The sequence below is a fragment of the Phodopus roborovskii genome, unplaced genomic scaffold, assembly GCF_943737965.1.
Source record: "Phodopus roborovskii unplaced genomic scaffold, PHOROB, whole genome shotgun sequence".
Taxonomy (NCBI): Eukaryota; Metazoa; Chordata; class Mammalia; order Rodentia; family Cricetidae; genus Phodopus; species Phodopus roborovskii.
In genome coordinates, this window is record NW_026126525.1 from 27,540,097 (window position 1) to 27,556,112 (window position 16,016).

The 16,016-nt window shown below is 41.4% G+C and overlaps 1 protein-coding gene across 2 annotated transcripts in view; it reads left to right on the forward strand.

Annotated features, from left to right (window-relative positions):
- Nucleotides 1–1,021: 1,021 nt before the first annotated feature.
- Scfd2 (sec1 family domain containing 2) overlaps nucleotides 1,022–16,016 on the forward strand; it is a 319,157-nt gene continuing 304,162 nt past the window's right edge. Inside the window, exons 1-2 of one of the 2 annotated variants that reach the window (XM_051198352.1) lie at nucleotides 1,024–1,963; nucleotides 10,519–10,687. In XM_051198352.1, the coding sequence (XP_051054309.1) occupies nucleotides 1,126–1,963; nucleotides 10,519–10,687 (1,007 nt within the window). In that variant the 5' untranslated portion in view covers nucleotides 1,024–1,125. Of the gene's footprint in view, nucleotides 1,964–10,518; nucleotides 10,688–16,016 lie in introns of both variants that reach the window. The other variant, XM_051198353.1, reaches the window with a different exon arrangement.

Sequence of the window (16,016 nt, forward strand, 5' to 3'; positions counted from 1 at the left end):
ATGAATGATGATGTTAGCTGGGGGAAAGAACGAGAAAGTAGAAGTTTTGAAGCAGATCAAGATTTAGATGTAAGAGGAAAGCTTGAGAAAAGAGAAAATTTTCCTTGTGTGCGTGTTGTGTTGAGGGTGGGGGATATTGTGCTTGCCATAGTGAGCCTGTGGAGATCAGAGGAGGACAACTTTCCTGGAGTCCTTTCTGAAAGGGGCTTTAGAGTCAGCACAGAACACACCCTAATTCTCAGCACATAGATTTTTGTTACCCCCACTGTGGGGGCTGCTCTGGATGGGGCAAAGACAGCAGCAGGTGTTTCTTCTGCAGGAGTGGTTTTTAAAGAGAAAAAGAGAAGCCTGTGTTAGGATGAGTTGGTGACGCATTAGTCAATGTAGCCAAATAATGATTTTTGATTGCTGGACCTTGGAGGTTTAGTCAGACATAAGGAAGTGGCCAAATAAGAGAATAGACCTCGGTGACTAGCTTTAGGAATATAATCTAGCAAGGAAGAGGGCAAGAACTGTCAGCGCCATGATCTTCATTCTCTCTCTTTCTACAATGAGTCCCAAGAACCAAGAATCTGGTCATCTGGCTTGTGTTGCAAGAGCTTTCACCCTCTGAACCATCTTGCTGTCCCAGTAGGTATTTCACGAGAGTTGTGCAATAAACTACGATGTAGCAGTAATTATTCCTGTTTCATTTCAAAGTTGAGCTGGGGAAGTGCCTGTGTTGAAAATAGTAAACTTCAGCATAGGTCTTATTATTCCTGAGAACCCTTAACTGGGAGGAAAAGGAGACGTGAGCTGACAGGGAAGGACAAACATGACCCATTTCAATCCCTTCCTAGAAAGCACCCTGCTGCAGCTTTTCAGGATGAGGGAGGCTCTAGGTACAAGCCGGTTTGCACTGCCTGCACAGAAGTTCATCCCGCCAGCCCGCGCGCCTGGCTAGCCAATCAGCTTCTTAAACGTCATCAGCGCGCGCGCACTTGGAGCGTCAGCGACTGGCCCACGTGTACTGTGTTGACTGTCAAAGTCTGAAGGTACTCTGTATCCGGAAGGAAGCTCTGAGTTCTGACTGAAGTTCTGCCCGCCACCCGGCTAGTCCACCGGCCAGCCGGCGAGTCCCCAACCATGAGCTCCGCGGGCGTCCTGTCTTTCGCCCAGCAATGCTGGGAGCAGGTGCTGGCCAAAGTGAAGTGGTCCGTGGTTTACCTGGACGCCGCCTGCGCAGAGAGCCTGCACTGGAGCTGCGGATCCAGCCGGCTGCTGGAGGCGGTGAAGGGCCCTGCCTGCAACCTGAGGGAATTTGAGCCCCAGGCTATTGGCGGTGGAGCCCAGCAGCCCCGGGCAGTGTTCGTGTTGAGCTGCCTGTTGAAAGGCCAGACTGTAGACACTCTACGAGACATCATTCGCCGCAGTCACTTTCAGTACTGTGTGGTGGTCACAGCCGTGAGCCACGCGGTCCACCTCACTGCTAACCATGTACCAGCGGCTGCAGCGGCCGAGCTAGAGGGGCAGCAGCCTGTGTTTGAACAGCTGGAGGAGAAGCTACGTGAGTGGATGGGCAACATGAACTACATGGCTGAGGTGCTGCACGTCCCTTTGCTGCTCGCCCCTGCTGCTCCCCACCTTGCCTTTACTCCTGCCTTTGGTACTCTTTTCCCACTGCTACCTCGGGATGTACATCTCCTTAATAGTGCCAGACCCGACAAGAGGAGGCTGGTCAGCTTGAGTGAAGTGGATGCCACTGCCCTGCCCCCAGAGCTGCTGCTGCACATCAGATGCCTGGTGTCAGGCCTCAGTTCTCTGTGTGAGCATCTAGGGGTACGAGAGGAGTGTTTTGCTGTGGGTTCCCTCAGTCGGATCATCGCTACAGATCTGGCAAATTATGCCCCTGCCAAGAACAGGAAGAAGACCGCTGCAGGCAGGGCTTCTGTGGTCTTTGTGGATCGAACTCTGGATCTCACAGGTAAGTGGGGTTTCTCGGAGTTCTTCTTCACTCTCCCAGTTACAGGACCTTTTCATCGATTCAGCATTATTGGCCTTGTATTGAGATTGATGATACAAAGGCGAACTAAACGAATTAGGAACTGTCCTCATTTGACAGCGTCTGGAGTTGTTTTGTCTGGTGGAGGAGGGGTGGGGTTAGACAAAGCACAGTATAACTTCTTAAATGCTGTAGGGGCAAATATGGCTTAGTGTGCATTTTTTTTTAAACAACTGTACTTCACTCAAGAGACTGGAAAAATGAGATGACCTTGACATGCAGGGAATTGCCACCACCGGAGACTGTTAGAAATGTCCTAATGCCAGTTGTCTTTGTTAAGGTTTCTATAGCTGTGATGAAGCACCATGACCAGAAACAACTTGGGGAGGAAACAGTTTATTTAGCTTAAACTTCCATATCATAGCCCATTAATGAAGGAAGTCAGGACAGGAACTCAAAGAGGGCAGGAACCTGGAGGCAGGAGCTGATGCAGAGGCCATGGAGGGGTGCTGCTTACTGGCTTGCTCCCAATGTCTTTCTCAACCTGCTTTCTTATAGCCCAGGGAATAACCTTAGTGTGTTTCCTGGGACCTGCATGTTTGAAGGAGAGACTGACTTATTCCAGTTGTCTCCTGAACTTACACACACCCTGTGGCTTTCAGTGCCCTCTATATGCAAATAAATAGGTAAGTGTACTTTTTTTTTTTAAAGTCATACTGGCTGGGTGGTGGTGACTCACACTTTTGATTCCAGCCTTTGGGAGGCAGAGGCAGGTGGATCTCTGTGGGTCTGAGGTCAACCTGACTTGCATAGCTAAGGCTACATACAAAGTGAAACCCTGTTTCAAAAAAACAAAATAAAACAGTGAAACTGACCTTACATGTAAGAAGATGAAAAAATATTTGAAATATTTTCAAATATGTATTGATTTATACTTAGCTCTCATTCTGTTGAAGTTTATATCACAATCTCAGATTGTAGCAATGTATTATTTATATGTGCAAGAAATAACTCTAACCTTAAAACAGATGAAAAAAATGCTTTCTGATATATTATATGAGCATTTATTGTCAGAGGTCACCTTTGCCTAGGATTAAGTAGATATCATTCAATAGTAGTTTGTGCTAGCCACTGCAGGTCAGTGAGAACAATCAGAAAACTGATATCATTAGGTATTCATTTATAGGTTAGGAAAAAAACTTGAGTGATGCTATAAAAACCGGTAAGAATTATATTTGAAATTTTACCTTAATTAGATCATAAAATACAGAGTTAAACGGTAGTTCTTCGGGAATACTAGTAGGATGGATCTATGGTAATCATAGATAATTTCAAGAGGGCAGTGGCCATGCCATGCCCAGATGGCAGAATTTCACAAAACACAAGCCAGCAGATCGATTCCATACCTCCCTGTGACCAAATCTACTACACTCTCTGTACAGTTTCCTTTTTCCTTCATATTTAAAAGGAACATTCCTGCCCTCCTAACATTTTTACACATGTAGACTAGCTCAGTGTTCTCTCTTAACACTTCTCATGGATTTACTTCTGCCAAGTACCACTAAGTTGGTCATTTCCCCCTTTTTCCCCAGACTTTCTTCTTTGTCATACAGGCAGAATGGAGCATATCCTTTCTTGACTCCTCATGATCATCCAACTCCAATTCCATTTTATTTGGGTTCATTTTGTAGCAGACTTGAGAGAGTTATCTAGATTGTGGAACTTGCTGTTTCAGTCATCTATGCCAGTTATTATCCTTTACTTCTATTCCATTAAGGTTTTATTTTCCAAAACTTCCCAGATAGTGGCTTTCCCAGTGATTTCTGTGGTTACATATTCATGGTTGAGTCATAGGACTCTCCCTCTCCCTGAACCTCAGAATAGCATTTACTACAATAGAATAAAGCAAAGAGTAAAAGGGAATTTAGGAATAGGGAGATGGCTAAGTGGGTAAAGTGCTTGCTACACAAGCATGGGGACCTCAGTTTGGATCCCAAAAACACATGTAGAAGCTGGGTGTGATGGCCTGGGTGTGAGAACGTACATCTGTAATCTCGGTGCTGGTCAGTGGTGGTGGTGATGTTTGATATGAAGGGGCATATCTAACCAATTGGTGAGCTCTAGGATCAACCATAGAATGTCTCAAAAAACAAAACAAAACAAAACCAAGATGGAGAGCCATAGAGAAAGGCATGCATTGTCTACCTCTGCCTTCTACAAGCACATGCAAAGGTGAATATTTCAGCAAACATATGGACACACCCCTAATTTAAAAATAAAAGATAAAGAGACGAGCACTTGGCGATTTTACTGTGTGATCTTATCAGCTATAAATCTGGCTTGCTGGATTTTTTTCTATGTCCTCTTCATAATAGTATTACATATTCTAGTTTGCTTTTGGTTGTTGTGATAAACTTGACCAAAGCAACTTGGTGAGGAAAGGGTTCATTTGGATTAGACTTTCAGATAATAGTCCATTACTGAGGGAAGTCAGGGCAGGAACTCAGGCAGGACCTAGATCAGAGACCAGGAAGTAATGCTCTTATTGAATTTGATTTCTTATACAACCCAGGACCATCTGCCCAGCAGTGACAATGCCAACAGTGGACTGGGTTCTCCATATCAATCATTGATTAAGAAAATGTCTCATAGAAGTGCCCATAGGACAATCTGATAGAGGCAATTCCTTAATCTAGGTTTCCTCTTCCCAGATAACTATTGTTTGTGTCAAGTTGACACAGAGTAACTGGAAGTGTTCAAGGCCACACCTGGTTTCCCTGGCCTTCCTCTTCTCAGGCAGTACCACCAACACTTTAAGCTTGTCCAGGTCACTGGAATGTTCACTCAGTTATCAATATGACTTCTCCCTCACTCCCCAGAGAGACCCTTTTTGACTGCTTTCTTTAACCCCATCCTGCCTTGTGCAACATAATTCTGACCACTACTAAGAACTAATAATTGATTGCTCCTCGTCCTTTCTTTTCATGATTGTGGAAGTGAGAGTATGTGTGTTCTACTTTATTATATATTTACTAGTGCTTGAAAAACAGTCTGTTTATGTATCTGCTGATTGATGGATTGTAATTCTTGGTATTGAATTCAGGGCCTTTTGAATGCAAGACAAATACTCTATCACTGAGCCGCATCTCCAGGCCTTGACTAAATAACTCCCACTAAGTGACTTTGAACTCAGTATGTGGCCAAGGCTCATCTTGAATTTTTTGCCTTTGCTTCTTGAGTACTGGGATTGCAGGCATGTGCCACTAGCCTGGATAAGCAATTATTGAATGGCTGGATTGATGAATGTATTAAGGGTTTCTGGAAACTAGACAGTCATTAATTTTACCATACTTTTTCTAATTGTTTCTCAGTTTAAATTTCACCCATAGCCATTTGCCCATGTAATGGGTATTTTCTAAGTATTAAATGTCTTAAACATTGTGTGATTGATATGTTGGGGCCACACAGAAAGGAAATATCAATTAACTGTATTTGTGCAAATATTTCATGGATAAAAACCACATTCATATTACCTTATGTAATCTTTTGGTAAGCTAGATGAGTCCTTACTTTTAGAATACAGTTAAGGCTCACAATTTGTTCCTTACCCAAAACCACACAAATGGTAAATAGTTATACATGTATGACATCATTGTATTAATATTCCCAACTTCCAGTATTTCATTAAGTTTCCAAGTGCATCTTCTGGTTTTTGAATTGTCCAGGAAAGCCTCATTCTTATAATCACCTACCTTACCCTTGAGAGTGCTGGGATTAAAGACCTATGTGTACTTAATACCTCTAAGTATCTTAAAGATATTTCCGTCATTTCACTTATTTCTATATTGTCCTTTAAACAGTACAAAGCAGACAGAGTATGGGGTGGGGACATTTAAGGACCTGAGAAAATGTTGAAAGGGAACAAATAGGTTTCTTGGTGTAAAGTCATGGTAACACATGACAAGGAAATCTCAGCCCTCCTCTCAAAGGCCTATGAAAACTATGACAGTATGAATCCCAAGAGAATGATGAGATAGCAATGTGTTAATAAGTAACAGCAGACTTCAAAAAGTTATTGAACTATCTTTCAAGTACACTCAAATTGTGAGGGCTCTGCTTCTTCCTTTTTTTTCTAAGATATTCAGTGGTAAGTATTTTCGAGGGGTGAGAAAGGTTAGTGTCCTAAAGTGTGGAGGGCACTGGTCAGGGTATAGGGCTGGGAGTCTAAGTGTAGGTGTACGTGTGTGGATTGTTGTAGAGTGACCCCCTCCAAGTATAACACCCATTGATTTCATCTGAGCAGCTGTGTTACTTGCAAGAGGTCCCTAAGATGGGTGGCGCTTGTTGACTGGTGATGTTCCTTCATTGTAGGGGAAGGAGATTCTGGCATCTCCTGGCCAGTTCTATGTAAATCTGTCCTCATTGCAAGAGGTCTTGGGAGGTGCTAGGTTATATAAAGCGGGGGCAGTTTATTGAAGGGGCTTAACTCTCCATCTATGTAGCTTTGGTGAAGTCATCATCTGTGCTGGAGTGAGATTTTTGGTTGGGGTAGCAGTTTTGGGTCACTCAAGCTCCTGTCATTAATCCCTGCCTGTACTCTGTGAGTAACCCCAACAAACCCATTGTTTCCCGAAGTTGTACTTTGGTGGAATCATACTTTGGTTTGTCACTCACTGATTGTCTATAAGGAGGGAGTAGATGTTTATATCTCCTTAGGGAATGAGTCCCTTCACCTGTAGAAGGTATCTCCCAAGTGGCATGGGGTCCCATGTATGTGTTGGTCGGTGGCAATCGCCTGGTGAGATGATGAAGACAGAGCAGGATAAATGATTGTTTTCTGGAACATCATGTGCTTGCCTATAGGGCTCTGATATGTGGACCCAAGATTGATTTATGTTCCTGTCTGGAAATAATCATCTTTTGGTATAGTGTAATTCAAGAGATTTCTATACTCTGCAGAAGTCAGTTCTCTACTTTAGCCATGAGGGTTCCAGGGAATGAAGTCAGATTGTTAGACTCAGTGGCAAGCACAATTTCCCCCTGAACCATCCCATCTAGCTGTCCTATTTCTTTTCCATTTTAAAATTATGATATGCGTTCCTTTAGAAAAGATCAAGTAGACTTTTTAAGGGTAGATTATAATTTAGATTGATTTTTTAATGGGCCTTAATAGCTTATAAGTGCAAATATTTTTATTGGTCATCTTTTGGATAATCACCCAAATTATTTTGCATATGGTCAGCTTAAAGTTTCATTTGCTATAAAGATGTGTTAGTGTTGTGATTCTATATCAGTAATATAGAGATTGTTATCAGGTCATAGATAATTGTAAGTTATATTGTTTAAATGTTAAAATGCTCTGCACTACTGAATAGAAAGAAATTTCTACTTGATGAGACCATAAGCTACTTAATACTGGGAAATTTGTGATAGCTTATGACTGTATTAGTGTAGATGTAGTGGATTCAACAAGTATTGAGAGTACTGAAATGGAGTGGATGTGGTGCATTAATGTTATGAAAACGCAGTGTTTGTCCACTGTTTCTGAGTGACCCTGAATTGATGAGGGTGTGAGGTAGGTAGTATTGGTGGCATTATTGGCATGGGACTGTTTGTATTTGGCCTAGACCTTGGCATCCAGGAACATAATTAGTTACAGTGCTCAAACATTTTACCGATTTATCCTTCTGGATGAAACAAGCTTGGGGAACTTGGGAGGTCTTGCCTGTTGATGTAATGAAGTAATGGTTACCAGAATTTGTTGAAGTTTCCTAAATTAAATTGTGGCTTAGACTGGGTTATAGCTAATGAGAGCTACAGCCAACAAAAGATTATGCTAAAAATTTCAAAAATCAAGAAGTAATTTGACTTAAATAACTTGGATTTCAATTTAAATTACTCTATAGATGCAAAATTACTCTATAGATTTACTCATATCAAGAGTAAATATGGTTTTAGTTTTGATTTAGTTGTTAATTTACATACAGTTTACATGACAAACTAGTAATTTTTAGAGGTTATTCTTGATAATTTACCATTAGATGATTTATATACTTATATGTGAAATTAGAAGTTTCAAAAAATAATAGAAAATTGTGTTTCAGTTCACATAGACTTGAACTGAAAATGACTTTGAACACTGATCACCTGTTAATGTAAACATTGTGAGAGAAAGACCCATTCCACAATTTTCTTTTCCTTTTTTTCTTTTTTTGCAAATATTAAATAAGCTTTGATTAAATACTTGTCAGGATGATGGAATCTGCCCAGGACCAATCAGGGACAAATATACATCCTGACAAATTTCCTGCCTATGTACCTCCTACCCACAACCAGTCAAATACTTCAGTTTAGGGGAGCAAAAACATGTGGCTTGTTGATACGTGTTAACTATAGCTCCCAACATTATAAGAAGCTATCTAGCTATCTGTCCTTGGACAAGTGGGACTTCCAGGTTAACTATAGCTGATATAGTTCCTGCATTCTTCTTCTTTCTTTCTTTTTCTTTTCTTTTTTTTTTTTAATACTGGGTTTCTCTGTGGCTCTTGAGCCTGTCTTGGAACAACTAGGCTGGTATTGAACTCACAAAGATCCTCCTGCCTCTGCCTCACGAGGGCTGGGATTAAAGGCGTGGGCCACCACCACCCAGCTCCTGCCTCCATTTTCAAGGTCTGGGATTACTTATGTGTGTCACCATGCTTTGCCAAATATTTAATAGTTTATATTTGTGTTTATAATATAGACAGTTTTCTTATGATTTTGCCATCATTTTGTTGAAAATAGTATTACCTTATATCTTTTCTATTAAACATTTATTGGATGTTCACTGTGTTTAGCACTGTTCCTGGTGCTAGCAAGACAGCAATGACTAAGCTAGATAGTTTCTTGCCCTTAAGAGGCAGTTGAAAAGCCTCAAGGTTTAAAAAATACATAGAATTCTTGTAGTTGTTTGAGAATGAAGTGTATGCACATTTAAGAGAGATCTACTGGATCTTAAACAGGTAATTTAAATGGAATCTTTACTGTGTGAATAAGCATAGTAATTCATACATAAAGATTTGTTGTTATAATTAACATAAGTTATAAATTATAAATTCACAGCACAGAATTTAGGACGTGGTACATCACGAGCCCTGGGTAAGTAGAAGTTGCTGCAGTGAGTGAGGATGATGATGGCGATGATGATTTCTTGGGTTTTGGGTTTGGCCTTCCTATTTAGTTCTTCTGTCCCATTAGTATGGCATGGCAAAACACAGAGAGACAGAGAAGCATTGGGAAGCAACATGTGAGCAGATTGGAAGTGACTGAGACTTGTAGCTGTGCCAAGTCCCATCCATCATTGGAATGATGCCTTCCAAGCGGTGATGAATTTTAGAGAGATAATTTAACTTTATTAGAAAAGCATTGACTGTATCATAGTCTTCAATTTCAGTCCATTTATTATAGTTTTGATATTACTATTCATATAGGGTCTCATTTATGTAGTTCAGGTTGGTTTCAAAATTACTGTGTACTTGAATATAGTATTTTGTTATTGTTGTTGTTTTGAGACAGAGTTTCTCTGTATTGCTTTGGATCCTGTCCTGGAACCCTCTCTGTAAACCAGGCTGGCCTCAAACTCAGAAATCTGGCTGTCTCTACCTCTCAAGTGCTGGGATTAAAGGCTTGTACCACCACCACCCAGCTGAATATGATCTTGAACTCCTGAATGTTCTGACTCCATCTCCCAAGTGCTAAGATTACAGGCATGGGTTACCACTCAGTTTTGTATGGTGCTGGAAACTACCAGGCTTCACATATGCTAGGCAAATAATGTACCACTTAAGCTGCATCCTCAGCTCATTGTCCATCCATTTATCTCTGGAGTTGATATGTTTAACTGCAGATTTTGGAGCAATGGTTGGCATACAGAAAGCATTCAATAAATGTTGAATGTTGTTTTGTTGTGGGCTGTTACCACATGTCAACTTATTCTTCCTCTTCTTTAACAAATATTTAGTGATAGCCTACCAGTTGTCTTTCTGTGCTAGAGCTGGTGGATACCAGGTAAACTTAGAGCAAGGGCATCTCTGTCATCACAGAGATAATGTTGTAGTGACAGGGAAATCTGTTATTCCTACTTGATCCCCAAGTGTTTCCTGGTCATTGTGTATTCGTCATCAAAATAAAAATAGAATTCACCTTCAGAATTTCAGGATAGCATCACCTATAACATTAGCTAACCAATTGACAACATGCTGATAATTTGCTTAGCAAACAGTTATGGATGTTGCTATGTCTACTCACTGTAGTAGGTGCTGGAGGTAGAGCAGTAACCAAAGCAGTTGAGAAACCTATTTTCATGAACATTGCAATCAGTCCATGAGGCACACATTGGCTAAGTAATTGAGAACATGACTTATGTCACAGACAGCAAAATCCGTAGTTGGTGTTATTAATCATCAGTAGTTTTTGGTGAAAGGGACATTCTAAAGCATGCATCCATTCAATGTCTTTCTGTCAGCTTTGAGTTTACATTTGTTTGTGTGGTTAAACAGGAGCAGTTGGACATCATGGAGACAGCTTAGTAGAGAAGATCCTTTCAGTGCTTCCACAGCTCCCAGGCCACACTAGTGATGTGATGGTCAACATGACAGAGCTTACTGCTGTCCAGATGGTGGAGGAAAACCAGACCGTGATTGCACCAGGCTGCCTTGCACAATCCAAGTAAGACATGTGGCTTTGTTTTGTTTTTCTCTCATTCTTTTTCCTCTTCTCTTTTTCTTATCTAAGACTGATTATCTCTATAGAGAAGAAATGAACCTGTAATCCTAGCACTTGGAAGATGAAGGCTGGAAAGTCAGGAGTTCAAGATCATCTTTGCCTAGTTAGCCAGTTCCAGGCTATCCTGGACTATATTTGCTTTTAAAAGAAGAGATAGAGTGAGTGAATGAAACACTACTTGTAAAGGGGGACTTTCTCTGTCTAGTCTGGGTCCTACTTGGGCCAGTTTCTCTTGGTCCACTAGGTCCCTGCAGCCCTTAGGAAATAATCCCTGTGAGGCTTAATATTTATTTATAATTATTTGGCCATTGGTGTAGGCTTTTTGCTATCTAGCTCTCTCTTAATTATTAATCCATTTCTATTAGTCTATGTACCACCACCTAGCCTTGGCTTATCTAGGTGATGCCCCGGTGTCCTGCCTCCCTGGTGGCGACATGTCATCTCTCTCCCTATCTTTCTTCTCCCTGTCTCTTTGTTTGGAATTCCCACCTAGCTAAATTCTTTCTGTCCATTGGCCAAAACAGCTTTATTCATCAACTAATAAGAGAAACATATAGCCATAGCATATAGAGAACATCCCACATTAACTAGTCAAGTAGGATAATTCATAATGGGTAGTATTTAGGAAAAATGCCACCTTTAAATATATAAATAATGATACTTACTAAAGTAAGCCAAAGAGTATATAGCATTTTATGTAACTTAAGCTTTTTCCAGAATTAGAGACTTGACATGTATGACTCTCTGTTTGATAGATTTTTTTTTTTTTAGTTTTTTTTCAAGATGAGGTTTCTCTGTGTTACATCTCTGGCTGTCCTGGAACTTGCTCTGTAGACCAGGTTGGCCTTGAACTCACAGAGATCTGCTTACCTCTGCCTCCTGAGTGCTGGACAGATGGTTTTATAGGAATTAAGTCTGGGATTCTACAGTTTCTCTTCATACTTAGCTTTCTCAGATGACTAAATGCAACCCACATAGATATATATCAGTGCCATATTTTATATTTAAGTAAATATACTTTTGGGCATCACTGGGTAATGTTTTAATTTCTAGGTATATTCTTTTTATATACTTCGAGAAATCAGAGAACATGTACTTTAAGTCTTGCAATGTTTCAAAAACAAGTGTTTCTGTAGACATGTCAACAAAAGTGTATGTAGTCACCCTTTACACCTTTTCAATTTTGTCCTTCATCCACAATTCATAGTAGAATTATTGTTGTTGTTTTAGATTTTTTTTATGTGTTTAAGTGAATGAATGAATACTTATGTACCATGTCTGATGCCCATGAAGGTTAGAAGGTGTCAGAGCTCCTGGAACTGGAGTTACAGACAGTTGTGAGTTGCCAGTGGTTGCTAGAACCAAGGTTGGGTCTTAACCAAATGAGCCAGCTCTCTAGTCCCTACTATTGTTTATTTATTTATTTTTTAATGTATTAGTACTGAAATAAGAGTATTTATTTAGTTATTTATTTACTTATTTATTTTTATCTAGTTTGAACTTTTAAAACAGGATGTGTTAGCTCACCCGAGCAAGTGGAAGCTTATGGACCCCAGTCTAGGGAACCAGCATAGGACCGAACCAGGCCTCCTGAATGTGGTTTCATTTGGGGGGCTTGGGCAGTCTATGGGGCTGCTGGCAATGGAACCAGTATTTATCCCTAGTGTATGAATGGGCTTTGGGAGCCCATTTTTCGGGGATATTCTCTTAGCCTAGATACATGGGGAAGGGCCTAGGTCCTGTCCTAAATGATGTGACAGACTTTGATGATCCCCCATCACTCTCCATGGGGAGTAGATGGGGGGGGTGGGATGGAAGGTTGGTGGGGGGATGGGAGGGAGGCAAAGGGAACTGGGATTGGTATGTAAAATAAGATTGTTTTTAATTTAAATACAAATTAATAAAAAACAGGATGTTTTGACATAATAGTTTCAAGTCTAAACAGTAATAGACCTATATGGAGTTTGCAGTCATTTTGGAATGAATTTGTAACAGGTGAAGTTTTCAGCTCTTCTTTTGGTGCCTAGCATGGGGAGAATAGACAAGCTTGTTCTTTGTCTTCTCTCTGTTTATATAAACAATGAGAACTAGAGCCTGAGCTTGCTGCTCTTCCCAAGGTCCTTGTGACTGAGGTCCTCTGAAGCTAACATTTAAGTACTTTAAAGTCCTTTCTATGAGCTAAGATATGTGGACACAAAAGAAGATAAACCAGCATTCCTGTCTTCATGGAACACTGTTTTTGTTGTGGTAGTGTCGTGAGTTATGCTCAGACACAATAAGAAGAGCATAGACATGACCTGACTTGAACTACCACTGGTGATCTTGAACTACCACCGGTGACCATTCCTACAGGTAGCTGTCAAGTAAATGTGGTTAGGTTGACCTCTTAGAAGAGTGGGCCTTGAGTTGATTGTGTCTGGAAATGAGGGCCACATATAGAAAGATATTCAGGGCCTGATGTGATTGATGACCGTGAAGAAAAGAGACATCCTTACCAGGCACCACTGTCATCAGCTCTGTGAACATTTTCCAGAATGTGCTATTGTGTCAAGCTCATCCCCATGAATCTTGTAGTTTGGAAGTTATTTTAAGTTTTACAGTAAATAAATGAGGAAATTTCCCCATTTTTCAAGTAAGAAAATTGAGGTAACGAGGCAGAAAATTATAGAGATATGGAACTGGAAATGCTCTCAGAAAGTCTGATTTCAGAGCCATTCTTCCTTCTGTGTTGTCCATAGGGGGCCAGAGGAGAGCTAGGCTCTTGACCAGACTCAGGGACTCAGTCAGACACAAAATAAAGTTGCTTCAGTATTTAATACAAGAAGTCCGGTTCATTTATGGTGGTTCTTATAGAATAACAGAATAGATATTCACATATTTTGGTAAAACAGGAGGGTGTTAAAGATGTTTAACAGTTAATAGAATCAAAGGAAGAATGATCAAATTTTTGAAAGTAGAAATAGTTGGGAGTCTAGGGAGCAAGAACTCAGGAAAAACCTCTTCAAGGCCTTGACATTAGAGAGACTTAGTTTTAATGGCTTCCTGTCTTCCAATTATTTCACTTAGGATGGGCCTATGTTGGCATTTGTTCCCTTTTTCCAGTGGGATTTTGGAGCTGTTCATGCTAAGAACATGTGGCATGGCAGGGAGGTAGATGTCTGCAGACAACTGGAGTACGTACTTAAGAGAAGAGGCCAGATAGGAGATACACTTAGGACATAGAGCACATTTACATGAGGACTTGGCATGTCTCTTCTAAACACTTAAGGTATGTTAACTGATGTCATGTCTCTCAGATCTGTGAGACAGATTTTGCCATCTGCTGTTTTAATCCCATTAATTTCATCATGTGACTTAAGGTATCATTCAAAGTTAGAGAGGTGGAGGTCTGGCTCTAAGTCAGTGCTTTCCATTACCCTTGTCTCTTTTGTAGAAGTGTAAAGTGATCAGACAGGGCAAGCAAGCTTCCGAGAAAAGGTAAAACAAGAGGAATTGGGTTGATTAGAGTACAAGAAAACATGTGAACTCTTACACATTTGTCAGGACAGCTATAGTAATGAAAGCAGCCTCAGATCCTTAACAGATATTTTGATTGTGGCCAGAGTATTTAGTTTCTCCAGCATCCATTCTACAGCATGCTTATTTCAAGGCTTCATCTGGGCCTTTCCTGAAGTGCCTTTCCCTTACCAGTGATTGTTTAAGAGAAATGGGCATGACACCTGAGACCATGTTGGTGTCTAAGGGCCTTGATGCCACCAGGGTCACACTGATCTAAGTGGCCTGTGCTGCCACTGAGACCATGGTGATGACTGGGCCCGAAGCTGCTGCCTAGGACCATGTCTGAGTGTGTTTTCCTGCTGCAGCGGGAGTCTGTGATAATGCCTATGGCCTTTGGTGGCATGGTGGGTGGGGATGGTCATAGGAGCCATGTGCAATGAAATCCAAGGGCCATGTAGAGCTGGTCCTAACTGGGCCTGGCATAGCTGGCTCTGCCCCTCTCTGGATACTGCAGCAGGAGAGCTGGCCTTGCCCTATAGACAGATTTTTCTTTTTGGGCTATCAGCTCATAAAAATGACACAGACTTATTATTAATTATGAAAGCTTGGCCTTAGCTTAGGTTTGTTTCTAACTAGCTTTTATAACTTAAATTAACCCACATTGTTTTATAATTTATTTATTCATTTAAGTTTCATTTTACATTCCAACCAGAGTTCTCCCTCCCACCCCTCTTCCTGCCTCTCTTTGTCTCCCTGCCAGCTCACCCCAAGTTCATTCCTCCTCACAGGTAAGAGCTTCTATGAGGAGTCAACAAAGTCTGATAGAATAGCTTAGGGCAGGGCCAAGACCCTCTCCCATTTATTAAGCCTAGCATGGTATCCTAACATAGGGAATGGCTCCAACAAGCTAGCTCATGTACCAGGGGCTCCTCAGATAGTCCAAGCTTGACAACTGTCTCCCACATATGGAGGGCCTAATTCAGTTCCCTGGAGTTTCCACAGCTGTTGGTCTACATTCTTCTATGCGCTCCTTACTTCATCTCCATTATGCCTATCCTGATTATTCCACATCTGGTTGGCAACTCTGCCTTTCTTCTTCCCAGAGCTCCCTGTTTAGATGTCCTGCTTATACCTCCTGCCTAGCTATTGGCCATTTAGATTTTTATTCAGCTAGTCACAGTGACAGATCTTCACACAGTGTAAAGGGATATTCCACAACATTGCCATCCCCACCTGCACTTAGGATGGCCTACCCCTATCACAGGCATGGGAGGTCTGGCCCTGATGGCACAGGCCAAGTAGAGCTGGCTCTGCCCCTCACCCAAGGAGGGTGGTCCCAGTGGTCTTGATCGACCAGCTCAGCTACCACCCAGACCACATCCTGGGCCTCAGGTTGGCCCACCCTATGTATGACTTGGTGAAGTATGTGAAGATATTGGTCCTGCAGAGTGATAGCTGTAGGGTCTCCATGATTAAGCAACAGCAGGAAATCTGAGAGGAGTTTCAGTGAGGTCCAGTGATGATGGTGTACCAGAGGCCATGAACTAGACTTGAGCACATTGCACTGAACATTTTGTGGGTGGGGATGGTTGGTCAAAAGGGTATGCTGCATGGCACACTGTAGCTTCCAATGCCACTAGAATGAGTGAAGATGTGTTGGAAAGATGGAGGAGGGAGGTGGTTTTGTTTTTGTTTTTGTTTTTAATTAATCTTTTGGGGGGCTCTCTTGCAGAGAGGACATGGTGTAAGAGTGAGGGATGGATATGGAGGGACT